General features: G+C 38.5%; 1 protein-coding gene across 5 annotated transcripts in view; it reads right to left on the minus strand.

Moving 5' to 3' along the window:
• The window catches only part of CFAP54 (cilia and flagella associated protein 54), a 168,376-nt gene that overhangs the window by 42,165 nt on the left and 109,700 nt on the right, over positions 1-16,511 (minus strand). For all 5 annotated transcript variants that reach the window (XM_089523917.1, XM_089523919.1, XM_089523916.1 and 2 more), the window contains 11 exons: positions 16,421-16,508; positions 13,628-13,834; positions 11,467-11,533; positions 9,232-9,414; positions 7,845-7,931; positions 7,227-7,349; positions 6,731-6,784; positions 5,484-5,700; positions 3,856-3,959; positions 3,392-3,561; positions 1,088-1,184 (listed from right to left, as the gene is read on the minus strand). In XM_089523917.1, the coding sequence (XP_089380043.1) occupies positions 1,088-1,184; positions 3,392-3,561; positions 3,856-3,959; positions 5,484-5,700; positions 6,731-6,784; positions 7,227-7,349; positions 7,845-7,931; positions 9,232-9,414; positions 11,467-11,533; positions 13,628-13,834; positions 16,421-16,508 (1,397 nt within the window). The remainder of the gene's footprint in view (positions 1-1,087; positions 1,185-3,391; positions 3,562-3,855; positions 3,960-5,483; positions 5,701-6,730; positions 6,785-7,226; positions 7,350-7,844; positions 7,932-9,231; positions 9,415-11,466; positions 11,534-13,627; positions 13,835-16,420; positions 16,509-16,511) is intronic.

Below are 16,511 nucleotides of genomic sequence, written 5' to 3' on the forward strand. Positions count from 1 at the left end.
CATTCTTTTCAAGAAATGTTAGGTCTAATGTTATTCTGTCCTCTTCAAACCTACATAAATTAGGACTGACTGACAGATTAGTCATTTTTCTCGCTGATGTGGCCACCAGAAAAACTACTTTTAATAACAGAATTCTAAGTGAAATCTCTCTAAGTGGTTCAAAGGAATAAGTTGTTGGTCCATTTAGTAGTTGATTTACATCCCATGATGTGAATCGGTGTACCATAGGAGAAGTTTTAAGATGAGTTGTTGTTGTGTGCCTTCAAATCATTTCAGACTTATGGTGACCCTAAAGCAAACCTCTCACAGGGTTCCTGCTGCTGATGCTGCTGTTATTATTTGGCAGGATACATTCAGAGGTTTACTCTGAGCCTGAGAGACTGTGACTTAGCCAAGGTCACCAAGTAGGCTTCTGTGACCGAGCAGTAATTTGAACCTTGGTTACAGAATCATAGAATTGGAAGAGACTATTCATACAGAATGAAGAGACCCTTCATACCTCAGATTTGCTATTAATGCCACCAACACCTTTGTGAAAATCTTGGGTGCAAAAGTCAGGCCAAAAGGCAGAGCTCTGAACTGACAGTGTTTCCTGTGGAAATGAAATCTTATATACAGCCAGCCCTCAGTAACTGCTGGGGTTTGGTTCCAGGATCCCCCATGGAAATCAAAATATGTGGGTGGTCAAGTCCTATTATATACAATGGCATCCCTTATATAAACCGGCAAAATCAAGGGTTGCTGTGAATTAAAGTTTGACACATGGAATGAACCCATGAGTGTGGCTTGGTCAGGCAATCACCCAGAAAATACGGGATTATTAGACCACAAAAAACTGGGTACTTCTACTAATACATGACAAAAAAAAAAAAAAAAACTTTTCCAATGTTGATGGTAACTTCAATATACTTGTGCTGTTTTCAGCACTGCATTACCTTACATCAGCCTTCCCCAACATGGTCCTCACTAGATGGAGGGATGGACTAGAATTCCCATCATTCTGGGCAATCAAACAGATATGAAGGACACTCAGATTGCAAAAAGTTTTGTATCTTCTATTGTTAAACCAAAAATCTACAATATGTACCTCACTTTTTCTCTGTGTGTTTTGTGATAAGTTAGACTTCTTCTTGAAAACAGTTGCATTCTGAAGAATTTTTAATGCAGAAAAGGCTAATGCAGCACTGTGATAAACAAATGTAAAATTAAGCATTAAAAGTGTGTGTTTAAACATTTTATTAAATAATTTTAATACATTTCATAAAATGATTCTAATACCCACATTTTCTAGGGCTAAGCACGACTTAGCCTATCACATAGACTAAGATTCACAGAAGCCTAATCAAGAGCAGCAGTTTTAAAGAGGATGACATCCTGAGACACTCAAAGTACACACATATGGTTCAGAAGTGCTGAGACAGACAGTCATGAGAATGAATAGAAGGTCTGTGTAAAACTCCTATATCCTTGTTCAGCCCTCTTGGTATGGGTTATTTGTTCACTGGATTACAAATCATATGTATCAACCAGACAAGTGTTATGGCAATATGGAAGGCATGTATAAATTTATATTGTTTCAAGCATTCCCTGCACCGATATGTAAGTGCTGGTGGAGCAGGTGAATTAAACATGGCTGTACTGAGACTACAACAAATCCCCATATTTCAGCATTCCACCTATGATAAATTGGACTTAATTATTTCAGATATATTTTACCCTGCCTTTCAACATTTCCAATTAGGATTACCAGACTGTAAATGGCATGGGGCTCATGTAAATTTAATTCTGAACAGACTTTGGAGAAGAACAAGCTACCATAAAGCTCCACCAAGCTGGATGAAGGTTCCTTTCATAGAATTTATAGATTTTGCCTGGACTGCTTGCAAGCAGAAGGTACAGGGTTTTGCCCATTGTCACCAAGAAACTCCTGTTTCCAAGGTATTTGCAAGGAAGTCCTGTAAGGTCTGCTGTCTCCTTGTCCTGGCTGAATCAGACAAAAGGAATGGTAGCAGTTCTAACCTGCAGGGTTGTTGTTATTCCTTGTTCCTCCAGCTATATTCCAAGCTATGGCTTCTTTCACAGATGACAGGAAGGATGAAATCCTAGTACTGTTAGAGGTTCTGTTTTACAATGGTAAAGTTATGGCAATGCCTACATCTAGACCAGTAGTGTGCATTTGTCGCCTTCCTGTGCAGACATGTTGGTTTATACTTAACAGCAAACAGACCTACCAACCACTGCCTCCTTGTTACCATTTTTATCAGAAGTGACCCTTCTGTCCTCCATTAAGGCACCAATGAACACCATATCAGACTGCTCATTTAGCAAGACAGATCACAATGAGCACAACGTGGCCAGAATTCAGGCTAGTACATCTACACATGTACATGGCCCTTACATACACAGATGTGACTTTTTAGGTGCTGTGGAGGTTGGTATTCCTGTCCTTTCTACACAGTGCCCAACCCCCCCCCCCCAACTTACTTTAAAGCCTTGGAGCTACCTTAAACAGGCATTCTGTGTTTCTACGTAGACAGACAGGATTGAAGAACTGTCTGGTAATCATAGATTTTTGTGGGTTTTTGGGCTATGTGGCCATGTTCTAGAAGAGTTTATTCCTGACATTTCACCAGCATCTGTGGCTGGCATCTTCATTCTCTGAGGATGTCAGCCACAGATGCAGGTGAAACGTCAGGAATAAACACTTCTAGAACATGGTCATATAACCCCAAAAAGCACAAAAAACTATGGATGCCAACCATGAAAGCCTTCGACTTCACAATGTCTGGTAATCCTCTCCCCCAAACCAGACACACAGTTATTACAGAACTAAGCCCTCTGGATGACCCATGTGAATCTCAGTGTTGACGTCATTGTTGTGTCTGACTATGGGGAGGTAACCAGCAGTTCTGACTGTTCACACTGAAATACTGAAAGCCTGCATCACATAACTTTGGGGCTTTAAAGCAAGTTGGTGGGGACAGGGGGCTATATGGGTAGCATAACATACCACATGCAGATCTATACAATACACTGAGGGGGTGCTAAATTGAGGCCACTCTGCACTTGTTTCAATTACCCTGTAGGATAGGATGGATCTTAATATGCATCTCCAGGAAACTGTTACATTTTAAATAAACCAAGTATTTAAAAGGTATTTACTTAATTACATATGACACTCAGCAAGCAACTACTTTCCCCACTGTTATTTTATAAATAGATTTATTCACTGTCTTTAAAGAACATAAAATAGTGGAAAAATGGGGGGGGGGGGGGACAAGAAGCACCATTTTATTTGTCACTTAGATTGGTAATCAGTGTAAAAACTGGGTGTTAGATAATACAAAACAGCAACAACTGTGAAACTGCAAGATGAAATACACTTTTTTACCTGAATGCTGTCTGAAGCCTCTGTTGAGCAATAGCTGCAAGTTGAAGTTTAGCTTCAGTGACAATCTCCAATTCTGAAGCTGAACACTCATAAATCAATGTACCATACTTATTTTGTACAGTGTCAAGAACTGTATTAATCCTTTCTTCAGCTTCTTCCAATAAAATACCCTAAAATAATAAAAAATTATATCACCAACCAATTAATAACGAAAAAGAATCCAATACTGGAGTTTAAAACTTCGTATGTTTGATATGGCTGACATTCTATTGGTGCAGCAATTGTGTATGTTCAGTTCACATGTAATGTGAGTATGAAATAGTTTTGATTCTCAAATTATAAACCAATAGTTTAAAATTAAAAGGCCCATCATTTATATGGATTAAAGTGTATTTACATTTGTATAAAAATATTACATTATTAATTATGGAATATAGTGCTCATATTTTAAACAATGCTTTTACCTTTAGCATGCCCATATTTAAAAGATCTTTGTTTCGTTCAAGTTCCACAACCATAACAATTGGTTCCCGCTTCAGGGTTGTAAATGCTGAAGGTGGTATAAAGCCTTCATTTAAAAAAAAAAAAGTCTAGTCAAATCTGAGTCAATTAAACAATTAAAAACAACACAGCACTGAAAACCAAGCAGACATTTTCATATGTGATTTGTTCCATAATCCTGTGTGAAAATTCAGAATGTATGGGCTTTTTATTTTTCAGTTACTTTCAGTAATATAAAATCCATGTGAAAGCGAACGCAATCATGTGGTTTCACATTATTGCGTAATAGACTGCCACATGCAAATTCGGGCAATGGCATGCTATTTTCAAGCAATGGAAGCCAGTTCGAACTCAATGCTCATTCATCTAATTGCATAAAACTAGCGACTTTAAGTGAATGCGTTCTGGCCCCACTTTCTTTTCATTCAAATTTAAGAGAAATTCCTCCCATTTGATAAACTCCACAGAATAAATGCCAGAATACACTTAGTCTGTAGATTGAACATATATAGTTCTAAATGGCCTCTTGTATCAGTTGTCACTTTGTCTGCTTTCCTGGAAAGTACTGTCAAATTCCATAATTTGGTTCTGGAGATCCAGGATATGGAGCCAAGACGGAGCCAAGCTTTGATAAATTTAATTATTGCTGTGCCTAACACAGGTTGAGAAAATTACTACTTCAGGTCTTCTCATCTATATAGGAGAACTAAACAATTCATACTATTCACATTTCCTCACATAGAATCAGAAATGACAAGATTCAGTTAGCTGGCTAAATGGCTAACTTTGACATTCTGTATGAAGTTTGAGGACTCCAGTGCAGAAGATACAATTACACTTTTAACTGTTTTACCTGGAATGAATTTTTTTATGCTGTCTATGGGCTGAAAGAGATGGGCAGCTTCAGCCAGCTTCAAGTCAGCTTGGGGGCATAGCATTTACAGTGCCATGTCCCCAAGTCGCTTGGATGTTGCGCTGGCGATTACACACCAGGTAGCTTCCGGGCGACTTGGGGTGTGGCGGTTAGACACTACATGCCCCAGAGCCAATGAAAAGCTGGTTCCAGAGGCAAAGGGGCAGCTTTTCTCCGCCCTAAATAGGAGCGGATTTTTTTCTGCTCTTATTTGGGGCAGAAGCTGGCTGGATTGGGTCTGTGCATCTGTTTCCCATGGCCCCAATCCAGCCTTAATTGCGGTGGCTCCAAGCCACCCCATTGGGGCCGTCTGCCTGTAGGTGACCTAGTTTCTAACTCATAATCCACATATTTCCATGCATGAGCTTCATCCCACTCTGATCTAGACCAGGTGGGCAACTGGAGAGGGGCTGGAAGTGCATCACACCAGTATGCCTCACAGGAGTGGAAGTGAAGCCATGTCACTTTCAGTTTTATTTTTGGCCAGTTTTCAACTTTTTTTATTTTGTTTTCAGGACATTTTACTATGTCACTGTATATAATGGGACTCAAGCTTTTGATGTCCACTGGGGTCCTGGAACCGAACACCAATGGATACGAAGGGCCCACTATATAAGCTTTCTAACATACTGTGTTACTTTAAAGATTTGTTTTGTTTTGTTTTATTGTTACCAATACCTTTCAGGAATGCCTCTGTGTTTCTTCCTGCCCTTCTTAAGGTTTCAGTGTCCACACAATATGTTGCTTGTATCACTTTTTCAGGAACACAATTTAATGTTGCAGATAGGCAAATAATAAAATGTGTTTTGGCTAGAATCAATATATTCATGATTCGTGGATCACATGCTGATGCCCAGTTTGAATTTAGAGGCCTGTTGAACACATCTTCTATTGCCTTTAAAATTAAAATGAAATTTTGTAATATAATTGACCTACATCTAAGAAAAACATCTAATTACAATTATTGTAATATAATTGACACATATCTGTGTTTTCATTTTGTAGGCTAATCTTCATCTCAGAGGCAGGAACAAAGGCAAGCCTATAACCTGACAGCCATTTAAAAACATTTAACTGATTAAATTTTAAGGGTGAGACAAATAATATCACATAATATAATATATGCCTTGCAGAAAAATACTTTATCTTTTGTAGAACAAACTGTGACATTGCCCCAGCTGTGAGATATAGCTTAAATATAACAGGGCCGTACAGAATTCAGGTGTTTAGCAGCTTCTGTCTTCTTCAAACTATATATACCACCTCAGTTCAACATTTCAGCTCCTACCACATTAAGAGCAAACTATATCATGATGAACCTCAAAAAGGGCAGGAGTGTGAATATCGCTACCATTATCTACCACAGAAATAACCAAAACTGTTAACTATAAAGCTTACATGTCAGACAGGGAAACCTCAGAGGCACAAACATACACAGTGTTTAGTAGCATGCAAGGTGACACAGCTTAGACAAAATGACTCTCTGCAGTCGATATAAAAACCTCTGGGCCATTCTTTTAACTCAGATAGGTGACAACAAGATAGCACATGGCCAAAGAGGAGAGCTCATCAGACCAAAGATAGCAATATTCTCAGACTTCTGATCAACTTTATCATGCCATTCCATATGATTACACAAGACAGAAGAGACAGTTATATATAGGCATGTGGGTGATGATGTTATATAGATTCAACTCCCACGAAGCTTAAACTGAATAAGTTAACTTCTACCGGGTTCAAATATACATTCCATTCCTAATTACCAATTAAAGAGTAGGGGTGCTGTATGTGCATAAATGAGTGCCTGTACCAGGAGAAAGGAGAGAAATAAATAGATGATAGATAGATAGATAGATAGATAGATAGATAGATAGATAGATAGATAGCATTATTTTAATAGACTAATCAACTAAATTTTCTGTTACCTGCAGATTTACATTTGTCAGGAGTGGTTGTGATGAATCAAACTTTGGAAAGACCTACAATTAGTAAAGTATACCAATAAGCAATATATAATAATGAAGTATATATTTCCATAAGAGATCAGGAAAAATTGAGACAATGATAGAACTTTGTTCTAACGTGGACAAAAATTTACAACATGACAAAACAGACATAATAGGTCTTACTGAATTTACACTAATGATTTGGTTATCAAACATATCTGTGTTTTCATTTTGTAGGCTAATCTCCATTTCAGAGGCAGGAACAAAGGCAAGCCTATCACCTGAGAGCCATTTAAAAACACCAGAAGTCCAAAGTAAAGAAATATCTGCTAAACCTTCCCTAAAAACATACCTGCAAGTCTTATTGCCTAAAGAACACACCTTGCAATAACACAAATCCCTGAATAAACCCTAAGCATATAAGTGATTATATCTCTTGACATATTAAGTTATGGAATGCAGTAATCAGTTTTACCGGGAGTTTTGGAGCAGGCTTATAGGCAGATGGTAGTTTCCAGGGAATTTTCTCTCCACGGTTAAGAATACACAGTTCATGGAAAGCATCGGTGTAAAATCCTAAATCTGTAAGAACTTTAATCTTTAAAAAAATAGTTTAGCATTAATAATTAGTTTGCTGTTAATACCCTGCAAAGAGCTCCACACTAAAAATTTAACACACAACTAGCACCCTCCACAACTAGTGGTATTATTATTTTCATAAATGGTCTGACTTATTTATTTATTAAATTTATACCCCATCATTCTGCCTAATTATAAAGCAGTTTAAATGAAAATAAGTAACACCCCCATTTCAGCAGTATCCCAACTTAAATGCCCAAAGGTCTCTCTCTTTAAAAAGAACACAGGAGAGAAAGCCAATATATCTTTTTTCTGGCCAGGGGTTCCAAAGCCTGGATATGCCCACTAAGAGGGTCCTCTGTCACACTGCACCAAAAATGCCTGTGAGGATTGCAGCAGCATGAGAAAAGCCTTTCCTAAAAACATGGGCAGACTCAGCAATAGATATTATTTTTGTAACAGATCGTGTTAAATGAACACTGAAAAATTTAATGTGTTGCTCAGCTATTATTACCTTGAGAATCCGGCCTTCAATACATTTATTTGCATCACGACAAATTTCAGAAACAAAGTATTGATATAATGTAAATAATGGCAAAATCTGCAAAGAAGAAAGTCCTATAAATATTTTTATAGGTAATTTTAGTAGCTGTAAGAATAACATTCAAAAATCTGAAAAAACAAATTCAAAATTAAACATAGAAAAATACCATCAAGAAATCATAAATAACTCTCACAATGATATATTATATCTTTTCCATTTCATATAGATAAGGAATAAAAGTTTTATTCTTATAATACATTTCATCTGACATACTATACATTATATCTCTTAGAAATGTAACATACTTCTAGGAGAATGTTTAAGGCTGCAATGCTGAATGCCCTTTTTAAACTCACTGGGATTTAGTGTCACAGTTTAAGAGCATTTTAACCTAAATATATGAAACCATCATTTTCATGAAGCTACTTGGTTTTACACAAGAGAATACATAGGAAAAATTCCTCTTTATCAAACAAACAAACAAGCTTCATTATATACCGCTTCATACCACCTAAGCAGTGTTTAAGTGGTTTACAACTGTAAGCTAATTTGCCCCCAAGAGCCTGGGTACTCATTTTAGCGACCTTGGAAGGATGCAAGCCTGAGTCAAGCTTGAGCCCTTTTGCTGGTCTTGAACTCACAACCTTATGGTTTTGATTAAGTGGCTGCAGTACAGGCATTTAACCACTGCACCATCAAAGAGGATAAAGAAGTATATCAACTGGATAGCCATCTGGTCTCATACTTTGTCAGGCAGGTTTCAATGATATACAGAGCTTGACAACACACTCTAAATGACATTAGTCAGTATAAGAAACTGTCTTCTCTTACAAGATTCCAACAAGCCTTAATCCTTCCCTGCTTTTATCTCATCAGTGGAGACTGTTATTTGAAGGTAAAAGATAAATCTGTTTGTACTGAAAATTTCAAGAAATCAAATGTGTAACTTGGCTTGTTCACTTGAGCTACTTGAATCTCATGACTACAAGAATAATTAGCTTTGTTCACATCATCAGCACTTGCTATCTGCTAGTGGCACATTAACATTTTGATGAGGGGGATTAAGTTTAAAAAAAAGGCTTTGATCACAGTTAGTGAACACAAATGTCTGTCAAACAAATATCCTTATTTATAGAGGTTGGGAGTACAATCCTATGCAAATGTTGTTAATTAACCCCACTACATGTTGTGGACCTTACTTCCAAGTAAAGTGTGGGATGTTTAACCAAGTCTAATGCATAACTGCATGTTTTGTGTGTCCACCTGTCCTTCCTAAAGGTAAAAGAGCACATTAATCAAATTTATAGCTCAGGCATACAGGAAACATACATGATTTACAGATTTCAATAGTACTTACTATTAGATTGTGTTTGCTGCAGTGCAATTCATACATAATGAAATTCAAACTTGCAACAACATTTGCAACATCAGCTCTAAAATAATCCGCAAATAAATCAATGCCAGGAATTAAAATATCTGTTTCATATTGTGCAAAGTCACAATCAGCTTCAGGATGTGGTAATGAAACTTTAAACAGGGACTGAAATTTTGAAAAAAAAATACAGTCTTTAAATTCTGTACATAAGTCTTTAAATAGATTTCTAGTGTTTCATATAATAGCAGATAAAATATTGGTGTGAATACTTCAGGAAAAATAGAAGCAATATACAAGAATATATATCAATATGCTTTGCTTCTCAATTAAGTTTTGGTTTATTTTTTTCTAACTATGTAGGGTCTATCCTAAGCTTGTAATATTTAGCTGTAACATCAAATCATGTTAATATCTATTTCCAAGGAGTCTGGGTGACACTTTACAGACCAAACTGCTCAGATCCTGATTTGGATGCTACAGTTGATACCAGTCCAGTGGATGTAACTTTGGCTCTGTGTTATTGGATACATTTCAATTTCTGTAGCCTGAGAATGTGGACAAAATCCTTCAAGAGGTGAGAGCCACCATGCAAGTTCTAGACTTCCTGGCTCATAAAATGCAGCTAGAGGACTGACTAAGTGGGTAGGGGACTGATGAAAGTTTCATTGTGGTAAGCCAGGTTCCCATCATGTCTAAAAGAGACTGTGGTGAAGCTGTTATTGAAAATCTGTTATTGAAAGCTTTACAGCTTAGATCCAGACTGAAAAACCATATTTCTGTACACCAGCCTGTTCCAGTCAGGATCCACAGAGGAGGGTGTCCTCATGGTCCCATCATCTTCATAACCCCATTTGGTAAGAACAAATGGGAAGGTGTTCTTGGTGACTCCTCCCAAGCTGTGGAAATCCCCCCCTCCATGGGTGGTAAAGACTGGTCACTTAGTTCTTTTGCTGGCAAGTAAAGATCTTTTAAACAGGCACTTGGCACTCTGTTCTTCAATATTTCAATTTTCCAGAAGAGTTGATATGGGCAAGGTTCTGGAAAGTGTGGATTGGCTTCAGCAAATGTTCCCTGTTGGTTCTGCTAGACCTCTCAGCAGCTTTCAATGCCATCGATCATGGTATCCTTCTGGGCAGACACTCTGGGATAATATAACTTCCTTGTTAAAACAGCTTTGCCAGGTACTGGTTCATTTCAGGGCAAAATGCAAAGCACTGGTCATGACTTATAATGAACTAGGTCCTGACTGTCTGAAAGACTATATCTCCCCATACAAACGTGCTAGTTCTAAGTTGCACAGGGAAAGCCTTTGTCTTGGCCCCACCATCATTACAGACTCTTGTAAGGACACAAGAGATATCTTTCTCAGTGGTTGTTCCCGACTCTCTGGAAATCCTTTCCATGGAAGGCTAGGCTGGCCTCTGTTGCTTTTCTTTCGCCGGCAGACAAAGAGCTTTTTGTTTAAACAGACTTTTAATGTGTAAGCTTCTTATTGGTGTGTTACATTTTTCTTTTTAAACTTTTGTATGTCTTTTAAATGATTTCATACTGTTTTATGTTGTGATTTTAATTGTTTTAAATTTTTATTGTGAAGATTTTTTTTAATTGGCTCTCTCTGAGAACCACCTTCGGTCCCACTATGGGAGAAAAGTGGCATACAAATAAAATAAAATAAAATCAGAACACTAAAATCCTAATCATATCTTGTTCTTGTTGTCTGCCTTTTACTCATTTCTGATTTATGGCAACCCTAAGGTGAACCTATTGCAGGCTTTTATAAGCAAGATTTTTTTCAAAGGGCCTTTGTCTTCCTCTCAGGCAGACAGTGTGACTTGCCCAAGATCAAGCGGGTTTCCATAGCAAAGTGGGGATTTCAACAGAATCCAAGTGTAATATTTTTAAAAACTCCCCCAAATGGTTTTAAATTAACCACATTGTTGCATAATATTCCATTTGCATTCTATTACCAAAATAAAGCTATATACTTACTGAGGGTGAAAATCTTAAAAATAACTTATATCAGTTTATTATATATTTATCTTCACACACATACCAAAAACGGTGAAAAGAGGAACAATTCTGGAGGGAGTGCATCCCACATAATCTGGGGCAACACAACAGAAAGCCTTCTTCCACATATACTTCAAAAGAAACTTCATAGATTGTATCTGGTAACTCTTGAGAATACCACAGTCTAAATTAAAACATCTAAATTACCTTGAAGAGAACAGCAGATAAAATGCAGGTTCTGGTTCTTAATTTGATATCATATAATAATATGTGCCTAGGTGCAAAAGAAGAAGAAAAAGAAGTAAATAGGTTTGGTTAAGATAACCAAAATTCAGTACTTCTTTGAACTTGAACATCCTTCTTTTCTACTAATTTCATCACATAATGATAGTCACTATACAGTCCGTCCTTGGCTTACGTGAGGGATCCGTTCTGGACCACCCCCCCCCCGCATAAGCCAAATACCAAATGGGATGTGCCGCCCCTTGTGCGCCACACGCCTTTCGCCATATGCTGAAAACCACGTATGATGCGAGTGCACTGTACTTTGCTCTATGGAATGTATTTATTTTAATTAAGATATCTGAATATATTATCCTGAAATGCATGAATGTCAATTGATAACCTTCAGATAAGGCATCCCCCCCCCCCCATAAAAGACCAACAGTTTCCTGTCAAAGAGCTTTTCATGTTGGAATGGTTTGAGGGAAGGTACAATCTGCTTCACAAAACAGTTGACATGACCAAGGCTGCTAAAGCCAGGCCAGCTGTTTCATGGACCTTCTTCTGATACCTATCAGATCTATGTTACCCTGCATCTAATTGGGACATTCCCACATTTAGGCATTACTGTTTCAGATAAAAGGGCTGCTACTGGAACATCAGCTAGGAGCACTTTTTGCAAAGTACAGAATAAACATGTATCATTATGGACTCTTTGGAGCACTGTGATGCATCCACGGCACCGCACTTGCGTCATATGGATGGCACCCACGTATGGATGGTACCATCCATATGTGTTAGGGTACGGGAGCATGCGGTTGCTGTGCACTCCCAAATCCTAATTTTGGCCTGAGGACAGTGCTTCCTGCCTGTCTGTCTCAGGCCTGGGTGACCTTTAAGAAGATTCCAGTACTATGACTGTAGAGAGCAAAGGAAGTTTTCATTATACACAAATCCAGTGCTGACTGAATCTTCTTTATTCTGTAACAAAAGTATTAAGATCCACTACATTGTGGAAGTACAGTCAGATGTATACAATGAGGTTTATCCACAGCAGTGTCTGTAGTACCTAAGGATTCTTTGAAGGAATGATGAACAGATTGTTCCTGTGCTTTTCAAACATACTGTTATGTGTTTTCCCCCCTGGAAGAAGGAAAATGTCTGAAGAGATATTCTGTCTTCCTCATGAAATTTTCAACTAACTCTTGCTGACTCCTTAGAAGCTGGGTAACAAGATCTTTTGCTTAGTTTTTGTCACAATCAAATAGAAATGCAACACACACAGAAGGTTGTGTCATCAGTTTGAATACAGTTTGAGGGAATCATGGCGTAATGGGGCCATCTGGTGGTTGTCTTGGAGTATAGTAACAGCAGCAAAAGTTGAGAACTGCTTATAGAATCATAGAATCATAGAGCTGGAACAGATCACAAGGGCCATCCAGTCCAACCAGCAGCTGCTAGCCAATGAAAAGGAAGGAAAACGGGGAGAAAAGGCACTGTCCTGGGTGAGGATCAGAATGAATGGAAGAGGTGCCAAGAGCCATTCATACTAGATTTTAAAAAATATGTTCATGTAATCCCTAACTTCCTGGGCAGTAGGAGGACAAAAATCTCCCCAAACATTTTATTATATGTTAGGTTTATGTCTTGCATTTTCCTGGTAGGATGTCTCAACTTTGAGTATATACATTTAACATTCCCCCAGCTGAACTTTGTAAAAACATCAAGTGATACAAGAGTGCAAGGTGGCTTTGATGAAGATGAAACATAAATATAATCAAACACAGTGTTTCTTAAACCATCTGATATGGGGACCAGCAGGGACTCCCCCCCCCCCCCCAATTGTGCCAGGGATCAGCACAAGATTTGTGCCTATTGGCTACAACAGTTTACTGATTTCCTGGAAACTCACCATGGACCAGCGGCCTATGACTCATGCACAAGCACCAGCCCACAAACTATCACACTGCATAGTACTGATTAAGACATTACTATATTGTTGTTGTTTTGATATTCTGATAATATGAAGTATTCTATCCTTAATAAATGACATATGGATGAATTATTCATCAAAGTATGTGCAAAAAGATATATAATTAAAATAGATTAAAGAAGATACAGATTATTACATTTATAAAATACTCACTGAGCTGTTTTAGCTGCTAATATTGCTCCTTGTAAACAACCCCAAATTCCAGCTCGAGAAACAAATCTCTCACAGCATTTCTGAGACACATTTGCCAAGTTGCCAATGTCATTCTCTGACAAACCATCTAACTCTTGCCAGTTATTAAGGGCATCAACTATTTTGAGGGCTTCATCAAGGCCTTGACACCAGCATTTAAAAGCTGCTCTGTAATACATTTTTAAAAATCCATTATATTGCTGACATATATTAAAATGGAGAACAATTCATGTGGAAGTCTCATGGGTTCAAAAAACACAAAGTGCAGAAATTGGGGGATAATGCACAAGATGCAGATAAACAGTACTTAACTGGGACAGTCTGAAATGGTTAAACACACTATCTTTTTGAACTCTAAACAAAAAGGTAAAAAGTAACTTTTTCTAGACATAGTGAAGAAGGAAACAGAATGCATGAATATAACAATACTAGATGTGAGTGAGTTAAAATGGACAGGAATGGGTCACTTTGACTCAGACATCTAAATAGTAATCTATTCAGGAAATGAAAACAAGAAATGGGGTGGTTTTCATACTAAGGAAAGATATAGCTAGAGCAGTGATGATGAACCTTTTAGAGGCCAAGTGCCCAAACTGCAACCCCAAACCCACTTATTTATTGCAAAGTGCCATGTCCCTCTGGCTTTCTAGTAACAAACTCTGGCAAATTATGTGCCCACAGAGAGGGCTCTGAGTGCCACCTCTGCTACGCGTGCCATAGGTTTGCCATCACTGAGCTAGAGCATTCATAGGATACAACTCAAAATCAAACCGTATATTATCAATAAGGCTTCAAGGTAAACCCATAAACATCACAATAATCCAAGTATATGCACCAACTACAGATACAGATGAAGAGGAAATAGAGAGATTCTATGATAGAGGCCATGAAGAAACTGACAACATACCATCACAAGATTTCAAACTAATCATTGGAGACTTGAATGCTAAAGATGGCAACAAAGAAGAATCAAAAACAGTAGGAAGATTTGGATTAGGAACAAGAAATAAAACAGGAGAGTGTCTGATTCTATGAGGTCAATAATGACAAAATGACCCTTTGGAGGCTCATCAAGCGGCCTGGCACTGCTCTGAAAGCCATAATAAGTCAAAGAAAAGAAAACAGCATCCCAGGAAGAGAAAAGAGGCTAGAGTAACACAGGGGTGATGGAATATTTCAAATGTACCTTAAGCATAATTTAATGTATTCATGTATCTTTGCTCTGATTGCAAGAAGAAACTATATGTTTAAAGTTTGAACCAGCCAACAGAATGTATTTTAGGAACCTCTTTGTTTATACTCCGACTGATGCAGTGACCAGGGATGGCATCTCTCCTCTAGATGCCTGTCTGGAGTCAGTAATGGGCTGGATGAGGGAAAACAGACTCAGCTTGAATCCAGAGAAAATGGAAGTACTCGTGATAGGTTCTCCTGGCCCAGGGAAGGAAATTTGTCCACCTGTCCTGAATGGGGTCACGCTCCCCCTGAAGGACTCTGTTCGCAGTCTGGGGATGCTTCTGGACTCATTGCTCCACCTGACATCTCAGGTAGATGTGACAGTCAGGAGCACTTGTTATCAGCTTCGGCTGATACGCCAGCTGCGACCCTACCTGGGCCGGGAGGACCTTGAAACGGTGGTACATGCTCTGGTGACCTCTCGGTTGGATTTCTGTAACATGCTCTACATGGGACAAGCCTTGTACCAAACCCGGAAGCTTCAATTAGTGCAGAACATGGCAGCCAGACTGGTCACTGGATGCCCCAGGACCAGTCATATAACACCTGTTCTACAAGATCTACATTGGCTGCCCATTTGCTTCTGGGCGCAATACAAGGTGTTGGTTATTACCTATAAAGCCCTAAATGGCTTGGGCCCAGGGTACTTGGAGGACCACCTCTCCCCATATAATCCGCCCCGTGCTCTCAGGTCGATCGGGAAGCAACTGTTGAGGGTTCCAGATACGAAATATTCTGTGACTGCACAGAGGGCATTTTCCAGCTCAGCCCCGCAGGTTTGGAACTCTCTTCCTGGTGAGCTCCGCTCGGTTACCTCCCTTGACTTATTTAGGAAGAGGTTAAAAACCTTCCTCTTCCAACAGGCTTTCCCCCAGACAATGTAATACCTGCTCTCTCCCCGCTGTACTGTTGCACCTGCACTTTAGGCTAGCTATTGTTGTGATTTTAATCTGTAACTTTTTATCTTGTTTTTAATTGTATTATTGTATTGTTCGGGTTTTTATATGGTACTGTTTGTAAAATTGTACATCGCTGTACTTCTGTGTAACCCACTTTGATCTATTAAGGAAAAGCGGGCTATAAATAGTTTATTATTATTATTATTATTATTATTATTATTATTATTACTATTATAAAGGCAGCCATTTTCTTCTGTTATGGGCCCCAGTTTGTCTTTTGGAATTGGAATTCCAATGGGGTCTCTGTCGGCATAATAAACTCTGAATTCTTAGCAAATTTCTGGGTCCTCTTGTCAACTCTGTTCTGTCAGCTATGGACAAAGGTCCAAGCTATTAAGATCCCGGTTTTCTACAACACTTTTACTTATTCCTTTAACTAATCAGGTTAAAATTGAAAATTTCAGATAGTACAGTGGGACCTTGTTATCCGCTGGGGTTTGGTTCCAGGACCCCCCATGGATAACAAAATCCGTGCCATGGATGCTTGAATCGGTGGATAAAAAATCTGTGGATAAGGAGGGCAGACTGTATCATCTTTCATTTGTTGCACTCAACATACCTTTTGTTTCCTGTAGAAAAGTGAAGATTTCCAAGTTCATGGAAAGCCTGCACCTTGAGGCCTTGCTGGTTATTTGTTTGCAGTGCTTCTG

This window comes from Sceloporus occidentalis, unplaced genomic scaffold (genome assembly GCF_023333645.1).
Source record: "Sceloporus occidentalis isolate IW3139 unplaced genomic scaffold, rSceOcc1.0.p SCAF_5, whole genome shotgun sequence".
Lineage (NCBI taxonomy): Eukaryota > Metazoa > Chordata > Lepidosauria > Squamata > Phrynosomatidae > Sceloporus > Sceloporus occidentalis.